Below are 13,719 nucleotides of genomic sequence, written 5' to 3'. Positions count from 1 at the left end.
CGAGTGGGGAGTGGGGAGGGCAGGCTCAGAGGTCGCCCTGGGATGTGAGAGGAGGTTGTGAGAGGCGCAGCGGAAGCGCAGCTGGCTGGGCGGTGATGTCATCCGCTGCCCGCACAGCCCTTCCTGCCCCTCCGGGCCCCAAGACTGGGTGCTGAAGACAGCGGGTACGGGGGAAGACGGCCAGGCCAGGCGGGAGGACACCAGGGATGGGGAGAGGTCCCCAGGGGGGATTTAACCCAGCAGGAAGGTGCGCAGCAGCAGAAGCTGGCTCTGCAAAGAGGAGTCAGGGCCCAGGCCCTGCACCATGACCTTGGGGAGGCCCCCACGCCCTGTGCCTGGGCGTCAGTGATTCACTTCAAGCCCTTCCACCAACCAGACACGAGCTGTGTCACAGGGGTGTCACCACAGGAGTCTCGTCCTCCCTCCCGGCTGCCAGGCTGCCAGGCTGCAGGAAGCAGGGCTCCGCAGGGCTCTCTGGGGCAGGCTGGCTGGGGCTCAGGAGTAGCCGCCCTCCTCTAGGGGAGAGAACGCTGCTCTCGCTCCCTCCCTCCCAGACACGACTCACGGCTGCTCATCTCTGCAGCCCTGGGAGATCCGGCGCTGACTCCCCCGGCTCCAGGAGTACAAGCACTGCCTGGTTACCACGCCCTTGAGGCCTGCTCAGGGGCCTGGCTGGGTGCCCCCACAGCCCCCACGCAGCCTCCACCACCAGCCTCTGTGGGCCCACCAGTCTCTGCTGTCTGCCTTCACGCCCCTGAGGTCCCGGGCTAGGCATCAATGCTGGATCCCAAAGAGAACAGAAGTGGTTCCTGCCAGACAGGCAACCTGGAGCGGTTCCCACCACAGCATCCTCAGAGCCGCTCCAGGGCACCCGGCCTCCGTTGTGGACAGAGGACGGGGGAGGGGGACCCCCACCTCAGATAGGGGATCTAGCCCAAGCTCACGCAGCGACCGGCACTCGGGGCCTCAGTGAACTTTTGCTGATGGAAGGCACACAGGAACCTCTGACCTGTCCATCCCTTCACCTCTCAGGCCAACATCTAGCTAGGGGCCAGAGGAGGAAGGTGGGGCAGGCAGGCCTGGCTCTTAGGCCCACACATGCTCCCCTACAAAGGATGTCAAGAGAGGAGTACCAGGTACCGAGGATGTGTAAAGAAGGCCCAGGGCCAAACAGAGAGAAACTCCTGGAGGACAGTTGTCTGTCCGCCCCGATACAGGGTACCCCTCCCCGAAAGCGGGCGAAGACACAGCCAGGCTCAGGCAGAGGGCACTGGGGAGGGCTGGGCTAGGAGGCAGTGGCAACCTCTGCAATAACAGGTCCATCCCTTCCAGGGGTGCCCTCTACCCAGGGCGACATCCCCAACAACAGGGGTGAAGAAAGAGCAGCTGGTGGACCAGCCTCACAGGGAGACTGTACCAGAATGGCCAGAAGCTTCAGCGGCAGCCTGCTTCCGCTTGACAGGCGGCCAGCAGTGACCAAGGAGTTTCAGTTCTGCCCCACAGCCCGAACCCAGGTGGGTCTGTCCCACAGTTACGTCCAGGCCCAGCCCTCACACCAGGGGCCCTGGCTGAGGCCTGGGACAGGTGGGGAGGGGGCTTTCCACTTACTTGGCCCCTCTGAGGAAACGGCTTCTTCTCGGGGTTGAGGCCAGCATCCTTTGAAGCTCCCTACGCAGGGGGCTCTGGAGTCCTACGTGGAGTGGGGAGTGCAGGGTGGGCCAACCAGCTGCTTCCCCATCCTACTCCAGGCACTCAGGATTGGCGGCTGCAAGGGGTGGGGCTAGCGTGGCCACACAGCATGGGAGGAGGATGCAGCCATGTGGGTGTGACAGGACTGGGTCTGAGCCCACAACAGGAAGAAGTGGAAGGGCCTTCTGCCTGGGCTCCGGCACAGGCAGGGAGGCCCTCAGCCCTGCACACCTGAGAAAGGCACCTTCCATGCCCCTCGGCCTCTGCTTTGTCAAGAACACTAGTGGCTCAGGCCACTCTGGGGACAGGGACGTGCTCAAAAGCAGCTGCTTCTTCCGGTGGTGCCCCCAAGGGAACAGAGGTTGACTTCCATGGACAGTCTGTTCTCCTCGGGGGGCAGAAAGGTCCCCTGAAGAGGGGGAGGCTACACCCTGGCCCAGGCTCTGACCCCCAGTGCCAGCTGTGTGCTCACCCCTCCTCACCCAGGGCCAGCCCACCCAGCCTCCAGGGAGACGTTACCAGGGCTATGGCAGCCCCAGGGCTGTGCGCTGCGGGCTTCTGGGAAGGGACCTCCCTGAGGCAGCAGCTGGGCCAAAGGGAAGCCTGGACCACTCTGGGCCTCGCCATCACCTTCCGGGAGGTGGGCCCATGGTGGGTGGGGCAGCTGGAAGAGAGAAAGGGGCAGGCCCTGGGGTGACAATGACCCCTAATGCTAATGCCAGAGGCGTCCTGTGGGCCCACAGCAACTCTCCCATTGCAAGGCCTCAGGGCCCAGGGGCTGTGTCAGCCCCACTTCATGGGGTTGAGATGCTTCCAGGGGGAAAGCAGGCAGAGTCCAGAGCCTGGCTGGCTGTTAGCCATGAGGCCCAGGCAAGCAGTGACACCTCCCTGAACTGCTTTTCTAAATGTTTATTTTTATTTTTATTTATTTATTTATTTATTTTTGAGGAAGATCAGCCCTGAGCAACATCCACGCTAATCCTCCTCTTTTTGCTGAGGCAGACTGAAGACTGGCTCTGAGCTAACATCTATTGCCAATCTTCCTCCTTTTTTTTTCCCCAAAGCCCCAGCACATAGTTGTATGTCATAGTTGCACGTCCTTCTAGTTGCTGTATGTGGGACGCGGCCTCAGCATGGCCGGAGAAGCGGTGCGTCGGTGCGCGCCCAGGATCTGAACCTGGGCCGCCAGCAGCGGAGTGCGCACAGTTAACCGCTCAGCCACGGGGCCGGCCCCCTGAGCTGCTTTTCTAACTGTCATAGGAGTGAGGACACTATGGGCCTCACCCAGCCCTGGGCGCTGTTGGGAGAACCACACAGCACTGGGCCAGGAACACCTGGGTGTGCCACAGCGTGGACGCTGTGGTTCTTATTGCCTGTGGGCCCTCCCTCATTGTGGAGCCTTCCCTCTGTCCCGTTATACCAGGGACCGCCCAAATATGCCTTCTCCCTACTGCCCCTGCTGGGGGTCTCACCCTCTCCGGGTTATGCAGGGCAGGGAACCCTCCAACGCTAGGTTCAATGCACCCTGCTTCCCTCCCAGGCCTCCCCCATGTCTCTCAAGGCTCCATCTCCTTCCCCACCCCAGGCACGGGGCCCCCAAAGTTCCTCCTTGATTTCTCTTGGCCCCATTTCAAACCCCATCCAGCATCTCAGTGCCAAGCCCTGAGTGGGCCATTCTCTCTGGCCTTCCCACCTCTAACCGGTCTCAGACCACCTTGGCCAGCTCTGGGCAGGGCACTGGCCCCCTGCAGAGTCCACCTCCAACTCAGCGTGGACAGGGCACACCTTATCCCCAGCCCAGCCCCCAACTCTACCAGAGCCAGCAGACACTGCCCTCCCCAGCACCCAGGGTACAAACCCAGACCACTTTAGAGTCTGCCCCCTCCACGCCCCAGCCCCCAGCCCCACCCCAAGGCCCTCCCCTCTTCAATTCTGCAGTGACTAGGGGTGAGACATGGGTTCAAACTCAGCCCCAGCCAATTTCTGCGAGCCTCCATTTCTCACACGCAGACTGGGCAAACAATGGCACCTCGTTCGGTTACGGTGAAGGTTTAATGAAACATTAAAAGACTGCTCAATAAATGGTAGCTAATACGACTGACACTTGCCAAATATTGTCCCTTCTATATCTGACATCCTCTCCACTCTTAGTCATGGTCCTAGGTCAGGCCATACGAGTGCAGATCCCTGAACTATTGTGACCCTCCCTGCCCTGCCGAATTGCCACCACCTGCCCACTGGGATGGCGTTTTTCAATAGTACCTCTGCCCACGTGTCCCCCACCCTGCTTTCTGAAACCCTCGGCTGGCTCCCTACTGCGCTCGGAAGGTGCTTATCTTGGCGTTCAGGGCCCGTCACACATCAATCCTAACTCTGCCTCCTCACTACGTCCCTTGACTCGCTGCTCCTGTTCCAATCGTCCCACCTCCCTGTCTCTGTGTACGTGGTCTTCTCTGCCTGCTGAGAGCCCCTTCCTCCTGAAGCCCTCCTTCTGAACACCTGATTGGGAACCCCAGAGCATGGTGCCGCCTCTCTTCTGGGCTCCCTAGCCAGCACGCACACTGTGTATTCGTTTCCCTCCCTGCCTATGTGACTTTGGTCAAGAGAATTAACCTGTGTCCCAATTACTGGAGACAACACAATATTTAACTCTACAACAGTTACCTTACAACAGTGCCTGGCCTTTACTAAATTATAGAAAATGTTAGACATTATTCTCAAAATAGAAAAACAAGAAACCTTGTCAGAGGTTTCCACTGCCTAAAATAAACTCCATCAGCTGGTGGTCGATGCCCCAACCCCAGCTGGGTCTTCCAGCTTCACCTCCCCTCCCTTCCAGTGCTTTCCCGCTTGAACTCTGCTGTTGGCTGACTGCACCAGGCCCTGTCACCATTCTACCCTCTGCTCCTCCTGGGTCCTCCGCCTGGAATTCTTTCCTGCCACACTTCTCCCCCTGGGGCATCTCACACTCTGTGAGACCCCTGCTCTGGCCTTACAGGCAACTCTGAGGCTATTCCCTGCCCCTGCTCCTTAGGATGGTCCTACTGGGTTGCTGGGCCACCTCTGGGTCCCCATGTGCTCGGCCACAGCCCTGACACTTCCTTCCCACACTTGGGAGCTGGTGTCTGAAGGGAAGGGGCTGGTCTTACTGGGTTATGCATCTTCACAACCACCCCGGGGCCGTGAAGGAGGCCCAGTTTCCCCCAGTGCCAGGTTTGTCTCCTTCCCTTCCCTGGAGCATGAGCACCAGAGGTCAAGGGTGCACTGTTCTCCGCCTCCTCCCCTGCCTAGGTGCCAGCAGGCCTTGGTAGTACTGGCTGAAATGCATGTCTCTCCCCTCCGCCCCTTAGAGGTCTAGAATGACAAAACAGAAATGCCTTTAGGGATCTTCTTGCCCAAATGTCTCATTTCACACATGGGGAAACTGAGGCTGAGGACTCGCTGGAAGTCACAAGCAGAGACAGCACCAGGAGGAATACCCGGGTCTCCTAGGCCGTGCTCAGGGCACACACTCCTGGCCGGCCCCCCTACCTGAAGCAGTCTGCATGCCAGTCAGCGTCCAGGGCCTGGAGGTACTGGCCGTCATAGATCTTTTGGCCGCAGCTCGCACACACGGGCAACTCGCTTCCTGCAGGGGTGGGAGTTGGGAACCACTCTCAGGAGGCGTGGTTCGGTGCAGGCCCAGCCCGCCCCGCTGGCCCCACGTGCACCTGCACAAACCCTCAGCACACACTGTGCCGAGGAGAAGAGAAAGGGTGGAGGTCTGAGTCTTGCTGAGACCTTGGCTAAGTTGCTAAGCCTCTCTGGGCCTCAGTCTCCTTATCTGTGAACTGAAGAGGAGGATCAGATGTCCACCCCCCCAGCAACAGCATTTTTCAACTCAAGGTCTAGCAAGGCAAATGCAGAGAAAGCAAGCAGCAGGATTTAGAAATAAGGCAGCAGGGGACACTCTTGTCACAGCCCCCTTTCCTCCTCGGCCTGCCCAGAAAGAGGTACTAAAAGGACTCTTCAAAAGGCAGGGACTGGACAGGGCTGGGTTGGAGCACCCTGAGCTGAAGCTCCCTGGGAGGGGAAGGGCAGGGCGCCCAGAGGTGCTGGCCTCCACTGAACCTTGGCTATGCCCTGGCCTGGGGCCGCAGAGCTGGGCACTCCTAGACACCTGCTCTGGGGAGGCCAGGCCCCTCCTCAAGCAGGCCACTAGGCATGCTTAGTCATCCTCGGGGCCTGGCACCCTTGAGCAGGGGGGCCCTGGAAGATCCCCCAAGCCTGCCCCTTCCCATTGTACAGCTGGAGAGACTGAGCCCTGGAGAGACACACAGCCAAGCTCCAAGGCCACAGCCTGCCCTTCCATGAGGACCCAGGAACCTAGGGGTTCCAGTGAGGTGGGCCCTTGCCCAAGCAGGCCTTCAACCAGCTGTGGGGAGGGCTGGCAGTGGCCGTAGGTGAGGGCAGGGCTGGAGGAGCTGGCATATAGGACCTGTGTTGGACCAGCGGACCTATATGATGGCTCCACCAGAGAAACCCAGGGGAGGAGACCTGATCCTGCCCTAGGCTGCGGGAGTTCTGGGGGTCTTCACACCCTTACTGTCGTGCCACCTCAAGCCTTGGGCCCCAGTAAGGGGGAAGAGGCTGAAGAGGAGGCTGGGATGAGAGTCATCCTCCAGGCCAAGACTGACGGCAGGAAGCGAGTTTGGTCCAGGGAGAGGGGGTGGAGGCCCCCAGCATACTGCCTCCCGTTCCCTGGAGGCGTATCTCCGCTCTGCCCATCTGACCCCCAACCACCAGTACCAGAGGCCAACTATGCGGCCCCAACTGTAGAGAGAGGGAAACTTGAGCGCCTGACTCAAGGTCACGGAGCTGGGCTGGCGACTCGGACCCAAGGCTGCGGCTTTCCCAGCGCCTCTTTCTTCCCAGGCCGGGTTAGAGACTGCATAACGGGTGGCCCCAGAGCGAGCCTCGGGTGGACGGAGCACGCAGATGGAGGCCGGGGCTGGGACTCCTCCGGGGTGGTCGTCGGTCGGAGGACGGCGGGCATGAAAGGGAGGAGGGGCCCTCCGCCCGCAGGAAGGCAGCCCACCCAGGGCCGAGGAGGGAGAAACGCGTGGGAGCGCGCCAGGGAGGGGCCTGCGGGCTTCGGAAGGACGAGCTCATCCCGGAGCAGGCAGGGGCGCGGCCTCGCGGCGGCCCCGGCCCCCTCCCGCGCCCCCGGCCCCCCGGTTCCCCCGGCGCGGCGCCCGCCCCGCCCGGCCCCTGGCTCGCCGCCCCCCGGCCTGCGCCCCGCGCACCTTCCTCTCCCATACGTTCTTCCCTCCAGGTGCAACAAAGTAGCGTCAACCTCATGCACTCGGCGGGGGCGGGGCCGGCGGGCTGGGGCGGGGGGCGGCCCGGGCCCCTGAGCGAGCCCGCCGCCGGCCCGGGAGGCGGGGACGGAGAGCGCGCGCCGGGCCGGGGTGGGCTCGGGGCTCGCGGCACCGCCGCCGCCTCTCGGTCACCGGCTGGGGCACGGGCTCCGCGCCGCGGCGGCCTGGGGAGGAGGGCGGGAGGAGGGGAAGAGAGAGGCGGGGCGGGCCGGGGCGGGGCCTCGGGGCTGCGGCGCGGGGCGGGCGCGGAACTGCCCTGCGCGGCCCCGCCCCCGCCCTCGGCGCCGCCCCCGCCGCCCGGCCTCTCATTCATCCTTCTCCGAGCCGCGCCCCGCGGGGCGGAGACGCGTGAACCGACGCTGCGGCGGCACGGGAGGGCTGCGTGCTCTGATGCGGCAGCCCGGGGCGATGCAGAAACCCAGAGAAGGGTCCGCAGTCTCTCATCGGGGAGCCCTTCTGACTCCAGCCAGCTGCAGGCCCAGAACCGGACCCGAGCTGGAGGAGGCGTTGTGGGCCCAGCGGACCCAGGGGGTCGCCTTGGGGAGGGGCGCCGGCCGGGTCCTCTCCCTCTCTGAGGCCTGCGGTGAGGGCAGGCCCCGGCGAGGGCCCACGTCCCAGGCCCTCCCCGGCTAGGCAGGGCGCTCGAAGAGCAGGACCCCGGGGGAGGAGTGAACCTCTGCCAGCCTGTGACAGACGAGCTCAGGGGCTTGCTCGTCACAGTCCTGGAGACCTGGAGCTGGCGCTGCCCTGCCCAGGGTTCAGGAGGGCGCACAGCTGAACAGGGTTTTGGCTGAGTGAGGTGGCCAGAGGCCTTCGGCTGGCCCCCTAGCACAGGTGCCCACGCCAGCACTGGAAGGGTGAGCACCCTGCTGAGAAGTAGAGTCCTAGAATGCTGGACCTGGGCAAGAGGCGACCCTATGTCCCCAGAGGTGCCCTCCCACTTCATCCCACTGCCTGGTGAGCTCTGAGCAGAGAGGTTGAGCCGCGAGCCCAAGTGCACCGGGTGAACAGGGCAGAGCTGCGCAGACTCCAGCTCCAGCCGTCACGTTTGCGTCGACTTCTCTAGCCGGGCCTTGCTGCCAGCGTCACCCCTGGGTGCAAAATAATTACCTGGGAGAGGGAACAAAATACTGGAATTTTCGTTTCTAATAAGAAGCTAGGCTTTTTAAATACTTAATATTCAGATTGACGCTGGTGCCCTCGCTTTGTCTATTATCCGATGGTCCCAGGCACTTGCAGTAAAGTGTCCCAAGGAGGCACTGAGGTCCTCAGAGGCTGTCCAGCAACGTGTCTGCTTGTTTGTTGCTTTACTCTGGGGTATAGATCTGGCAGGAGACAGAGGAGTGCTCAGGGGGGGTTGTTGAGGAGGGTTTAATAAAGGGGATTTTAAAAGGGACTGGGTGGGTTAAGGGAACCCCACGAGGACAGGCACAGTCTCGGGGTGGCAACAGTTGCACCCCAGGGTAGCAGGGCTTAGGAGAGGGCTGCAGATTGGACCTGGAGGGGCTGTGGGCCTGTGCCCCGTTAGCTGAATGGTATTACCCAGTTTTAACAAAACTAACCCTCACAGAATGGACTCATTGCTGCAAAAGATTCTTGAAAAGAGATTGAAGGCGGTACTGATAGTGCAAGAGGAGGGAAAAGACAGAGCTGGCGCCCCAGTCTCTGGCAGGAGCTCCCTGTCAGCCACATTTCCCCGGGGCCCATGACCAGCCCGTCCGGTCTGCCGGATCCAGCCATATTGCTCACACATGGTACTAAGTCTTTTTTTACCTGAAAGCAAAAAAAGGAATCTTGTACTTTTAATAAATAAAATCATTCAAATATTGTTTATCGCATCTTTAGAGCACTCTTCTTAAACTCTGTTTTTGCATTGTCATATAACGAACATATTTTATTATTTGTGTTGTCGAGTAGGTATGTATATAGTTTATAAGTTAACGTTGATGTGTGTGTGTTAGGGCACAAATCTTAATGTGAGTGCAAATTAAGAGCTCTGGCTTGGATGTGTTAAGTTTTAGGTGCCCATTTATCATCCAAGTGGCAAATACATATATGATGTCTGCTGAAAAATATTTTACTGATGGGGTTAATGATAAAAGTTTTCTAGACAGGGGTTGGAGAGCCCTGTGGGAAAGGCTTGTTACCCCAGGTCAGTGATTAGTATTTGTCTGAACTTGCCAAGATGGTGCCTGGCTGAACACAAGTTGGTGACAAGAGGGTCTGTGGGGACAGTGTCACAGGATGAGCCCAAGACTGTTACGTAGGGCAGGGTCCAGAGCCTGAGCTGTTCTCGCCTAGGGACAGAAAGAGACCTGGCATCACGGATCCCGGCTGTCAGGCCCCGCCTGCCGCTCCTTGTCCGCTCTGGTGACTCCTCAGCCTTCTCCTTGAATCGCAGACACAAGGACCCAAATGTCTACTTGGCACCTTCACTTGGATGGCAGATGGGCGCTTCAAACGTAATGCGTCCAGGCCAGATCTCTTAAACTGTGCCCGGAGCTGCTCCTCTGCAGGGTTGCTCGTCTTGGTCAGTGGCACCGCCGTCATCTGGTGGTTCAGGCCACACTTGCAGGCGTCCTGGACCCCTCATCCCCTCTCCCTACTCCTGGCATCCGATCCGTCAGCAACCCTACTGGCTCTCTCTACAAAGTATATCCAGAAGTCCAGCACTTCTCCCTCCTCCCTGGTCCAGCTGGGCATACGGGGCAACAGCCCCCGAGTCATGTCCCTGTGTTACCCTTCAGAGCCTCTGAACACGTGGGTCAAAGTGTGACATTTCCTTGCTTTCAAGCCCAAAGCCTTTACTTCAACCTGCCCCCTGGCTACTTCTTTGCCCTTATTTCTTCTCTCCTCCCTCACCCTTGTTCACCACGGTTCACCTCTCTGCTGCTCTAACTTCCCCAGCATGTGCTCATCACAGGGTCTTTGAGCTGAGGTCAGGTGTCCCAACCGTCCCATGTAACTTAACACTCTTTGTCACTCTCTGCCTCCTTCTCTGGCTTTAAATCCTCATAACACTGATTCACCTGACATTAGAGTTAATCATTTATTCACTATGTTAGTTTCCTGTGGCTGCTATAAAAAATTACCACAAACTTGGTGGCCTAAAACAACAGAAATGAATTGGAGGCCAGAAGTCCCAGATCAGTTTCACTGGACCAAAATCAAGGGCCACACTCCTAGCCCTCCTCAGGCTCTAGAGGGGAATCAGTCCCTTTCCTCTTCAGCTGCTGCTGCTTTCTTTAAAATGGCGGTAAAAATCACATGTTATAAATTTACCTTCTTAACCTTTTTTAAGTGTACACATCGGTAAAGTTAAGTATATTAACATTGTTGTGCAGCAGATCTCCAAAACTTTTTCATCTTGCAAATCTGAAACTCTATACCCATTAAACAACAACTCGCTTCTTCCCCTCCCTCAGCCCTTGGTAACCACCATTCTACTTTCTGTTTCTATGAATTTGACTACTTTAAATACCTCATATAAGTGGAATTACACAGTATTTCTTCTGTGACTGGCTTATTTCACTTAGCATAATGTCCTCCAGGTTCAACCATATTGTAGCATGTGACAGGATTTCCTTCCTTTTTAAGACTGAACAGTATTCCATTGTATGTATGTATCACAATTTGTTTATCCATTCATCCATCTGTGGACACTTAGGTTTCTTCTGCCTCTTGGCTATTGTGAATAGTGCTGTTATGAACATGGGTGTGCAAATATTTCTTAGCAACCCTTTTTTCAATTCTTTTGGGTCCTTTTTTCAATTCTTTTCGGTACATACCCAGAAGTGGGAATGCTGGATCATATGATAGTTCTGTTTTTAATTTTTTGAGGAATCTCCATACTGTTTTCCACAGTTGCTGTGACATTTTACATTCCCACCAACAGTGCACAAGGGTTCCAACTTCTCCACATCCTCGCTAACACTTGTTATTTTCTTCTTGTTTGATAGGAGCCATCCTAGTGGGTGTGAGGTGGTATCTCATTCTGGTTTTGATTTGCATTTCCCTGATGATTAGTAATGTTGGGCATCTGTTCATATGCTTGTTGGCCATTTGTATATCATCTTTGGGAAAATGTCTCTTCAAGTCCTTTGCCCATTTTTTAATCTGGTTATTTGATTTTTTGTTGTTGAGTTGTAGGAGTTCCTTATATATTCTGAATATCAACCGTCTATAATATATATGATTTGCAAATATTTTCTCCCACTCTGTAGGTTGTCTTTTCATTCTGGTGACTGATGCACAAAAGTTTTAAGTTTAATGCAGTCTCATTTGTCTTTTTTCTTTTGTTGCTTGTTCTTTTGGTTTCATAGCTAAGAAATCATTGCCAAGTCCAGTGTCGTGGAGTTTTTCCTCCATGTTTTTTCTGGGAAACGTGGAAGTTTCCTAGAAGAAACTCATAGTTTTGAGTGTAACGTTTAAATGTTTAATCCATGTTGAGTTTCTGCGTGTGGTGTCCAGCTGCTGCTTTTGCGTGTGGTTACCCAGTTTTCCCAGCGCCATTGTTTTTTTTTTTTGTGAGGAAGATTAGCCCTGAGCTAACATCCATGCCAATCCTCCTCTTTTTGCTGAGGAAGACTGGTCCTGGGCTAACATCCGTGCCCATCGTCCTCTACTTTATGTGGGATGCCACATAAAGACACTTTATGTCAGGCCACAGCACGGCCTGACAAGCGGTGCGTCGTGTGCACCGGGGATCTGAACCCACAAACCCCGGGCCGCTGAAGGGGAGCGCGTGAACTTAACCACTACACCACCGGGCCAGCCCCCCAACGCCATTGTTGAAGAGACTGTCCTTTCTCCATTGAGTGGTCTTGGCACCTTTGTCAAAGATCATTTGACCAAATATGTGAGGGTTTATTTCTGGGCTCTCTATTCTGGTCCATTGGCTGTTTGTCTGGCTTTATGCCAGTACCACATTGTTTTGGTTACTGTAGATTTGTAATATATTTTGAAATCAGGAAGTGTGAGTCCTCCAACTTTGTTCTTTTTCAAAATTTTTTTGGGTATTCAAGGTCCCTTGAGATTTCCTGTGAATTTTTCTTTTTCTGCAAAAGATACCGTTGGAATTTTGATAGCGATTATATTGAATCTGTAGATGGCTTTGAGTAGTTGGACATCTTAACAATATTGTCTTTCAATCCATGAATATGGGATCTTTCCATGGATTTGTGTCTTCTTTAATTTCTTTCAGCAATGTGTAGTAGTTTTCAGTGTACAAGTTTCACCTCCTTGGTTAAGTTTATTCCTAAGTACTTTATTCTTTTTGACATATTGTAAATGGAATTGTTTTCTTAATATCCTTTTTGGATTGTTCATTGTTAGTGTGTAGAAACACACTGATTTATTTATTTATTTATTTTAATTTTTAGTTTTTGCTGAAGAAGATTAGCCCTGAGCTAACATCCGTTGCCAATCCTCCTCTTTTTTTTTTTTTTGCTTGAAGAAGATTAGCCCTGAACTAACGTCTGTGCCAATCTTCCTCTATTTTGTATGTGGGTCACTGCCATAGCATGGCTGACGAATGCTGTAGGTCCATGCCTGGGATCCAAACCCACGAACCCAGACCGCCAAAGCGGAGCATGCTAAACTTAACCGCTACGCCATGGGGCCAGCCTCTGATTTCTTTCTTTTTTTTTTTTATTTATTTATTTATTTTCTTTTTTTGTTTTTTTTTTTTTAAAGATTTTATTTATTTATTTCCCCCCCCCAAAGCCCCAGTAGATAGTTGCATGTCATAGCTGCACATCCATCCAGCTGCTGTATGTGGGACGCGGCCTCAGCATGGCTGGAGAAGCGGTGCGTCGGTGCGCGCCCGGGATCTGAACCCGGGCCGCCAGCAGCGGAGCGTGCGCACCTAACCGCTAAGCCACGGGGCTGGCCCTGATTTATTTCTGATTTTAAAAATTTTTAAATTTTATTTTTTTCCAGTTTTATTGGCAACTGATTTTTTTCATGTTAAGTTTATATGCTGCCACTTTGCTGAATTCATTTATTAGTTCCAACAGCTGTATATATGTGTGTGTGTGCATGTGTGTGTGTAATCTTTAGAATTTTCTACATATAGGATCATGTCATCTGCAAATAGAGATAATTTTACTTCTTTCCAATTTGGATGCTTTTTATTTCTTTTTCTTGCCTAATTGTTCTGACTACAATCTCCAATACTATGTTGAGTAGAAGTGGTGAGAGTGGGCATCCTTGTTGTACTCCTGTTCTTAGAGGAACAACTTTCAGTCTTTCACCACTGAGTATGATGGTAGCTGTGGGCTTGTCATATATGGCCTTTATTATGTTCAGGTAGTTTCCTTCTGTTCATAGTTTGTTGAGTGGTTTTTATCATGAAAAGATGTTGACTCTGGTCAAATGCTTTTCTGCCTCTGTGGAGATGATCCTGTGGTTTGTGTACTTCCTTCTGTTAATATGGTGTATCATATTGATTGATTTTTATCTATTGAACCATTCTTGCCTTCCAGGAATAAATCCTGCTTAGTCATGATGCATAATCCTTTTAATATGCTATTATATTCAGTTTGCTAGTATTTTGTTGAGGATTTTTGCATCAATATTCATCAGGGATGTTGATCTGTAGTTTTCTTTCCCATAAAAATCAATCAATCAATTAAAATTTCTAGCTGTATTGAGGTATAATTGACAAATA

At 54.6% G+C, this 13,719-nt stretch overlaps 1 protein-coding gene across 3 annotated transcripts in view; it reads right to left on the bottom strand.

Annotated features, from left to right (window-relative positions):
- The window catches only part of LIMK1 (LIM domain kinase 1), a 29,070-nt gene extending 21,910 nt beyond the window's left edge, over positions 1-7,160 (bottom strand). The window contains exons 1-3 of one of the 3 annotated variants that reach the window (XM_087417758.1): positions 6,975-7,141; positions 5,221-5,317; positions 1,609-1,690 (exon numbers count right to left, since the gene is read on the bottom strand). In XM_087417758.1, coding sequence (XP_087273884.1) covers positions 1,609-1,690; positions 5,221-5,275 — 137 coding nt within the window. In that variant the 5' untranslated portion in view covers positions 5,276-5,317; positions 6,975-7,141. Of the gene's footprint in view, positions 1-1,608; positions 1,691-5,220; positions 5,318-6,974 lie in introns of all 3 variants that reach the window. The other 2 variants (XM_087417759.1, XM_087417757.1) reach the window with 2 other exon arrangements.
- Between the last annotated feature and the right edge of the window lie 6,559 nt (positions 7,161-13,719).

Source organism: Ceratotherium simum, chromosome 26 (genome assembly GCF_057802395.1).
Source record: "Ceratotherium simum simum isolate JZ-2026a chromosome 26, ASM5780239v1, whole genome shotgun sequence".
Taxonomy (NCBI): Eukaryota; Metazoa; Chordata; class Mammalia; order Perissodactyla; family Rhinocerotidae; genus Ceratotherium; species Ceratotherium simum.
Note: the sequence above shows the minus strand (reverse complement) of the source record. Positions and strands in the feature narration are given on the sequence as shown.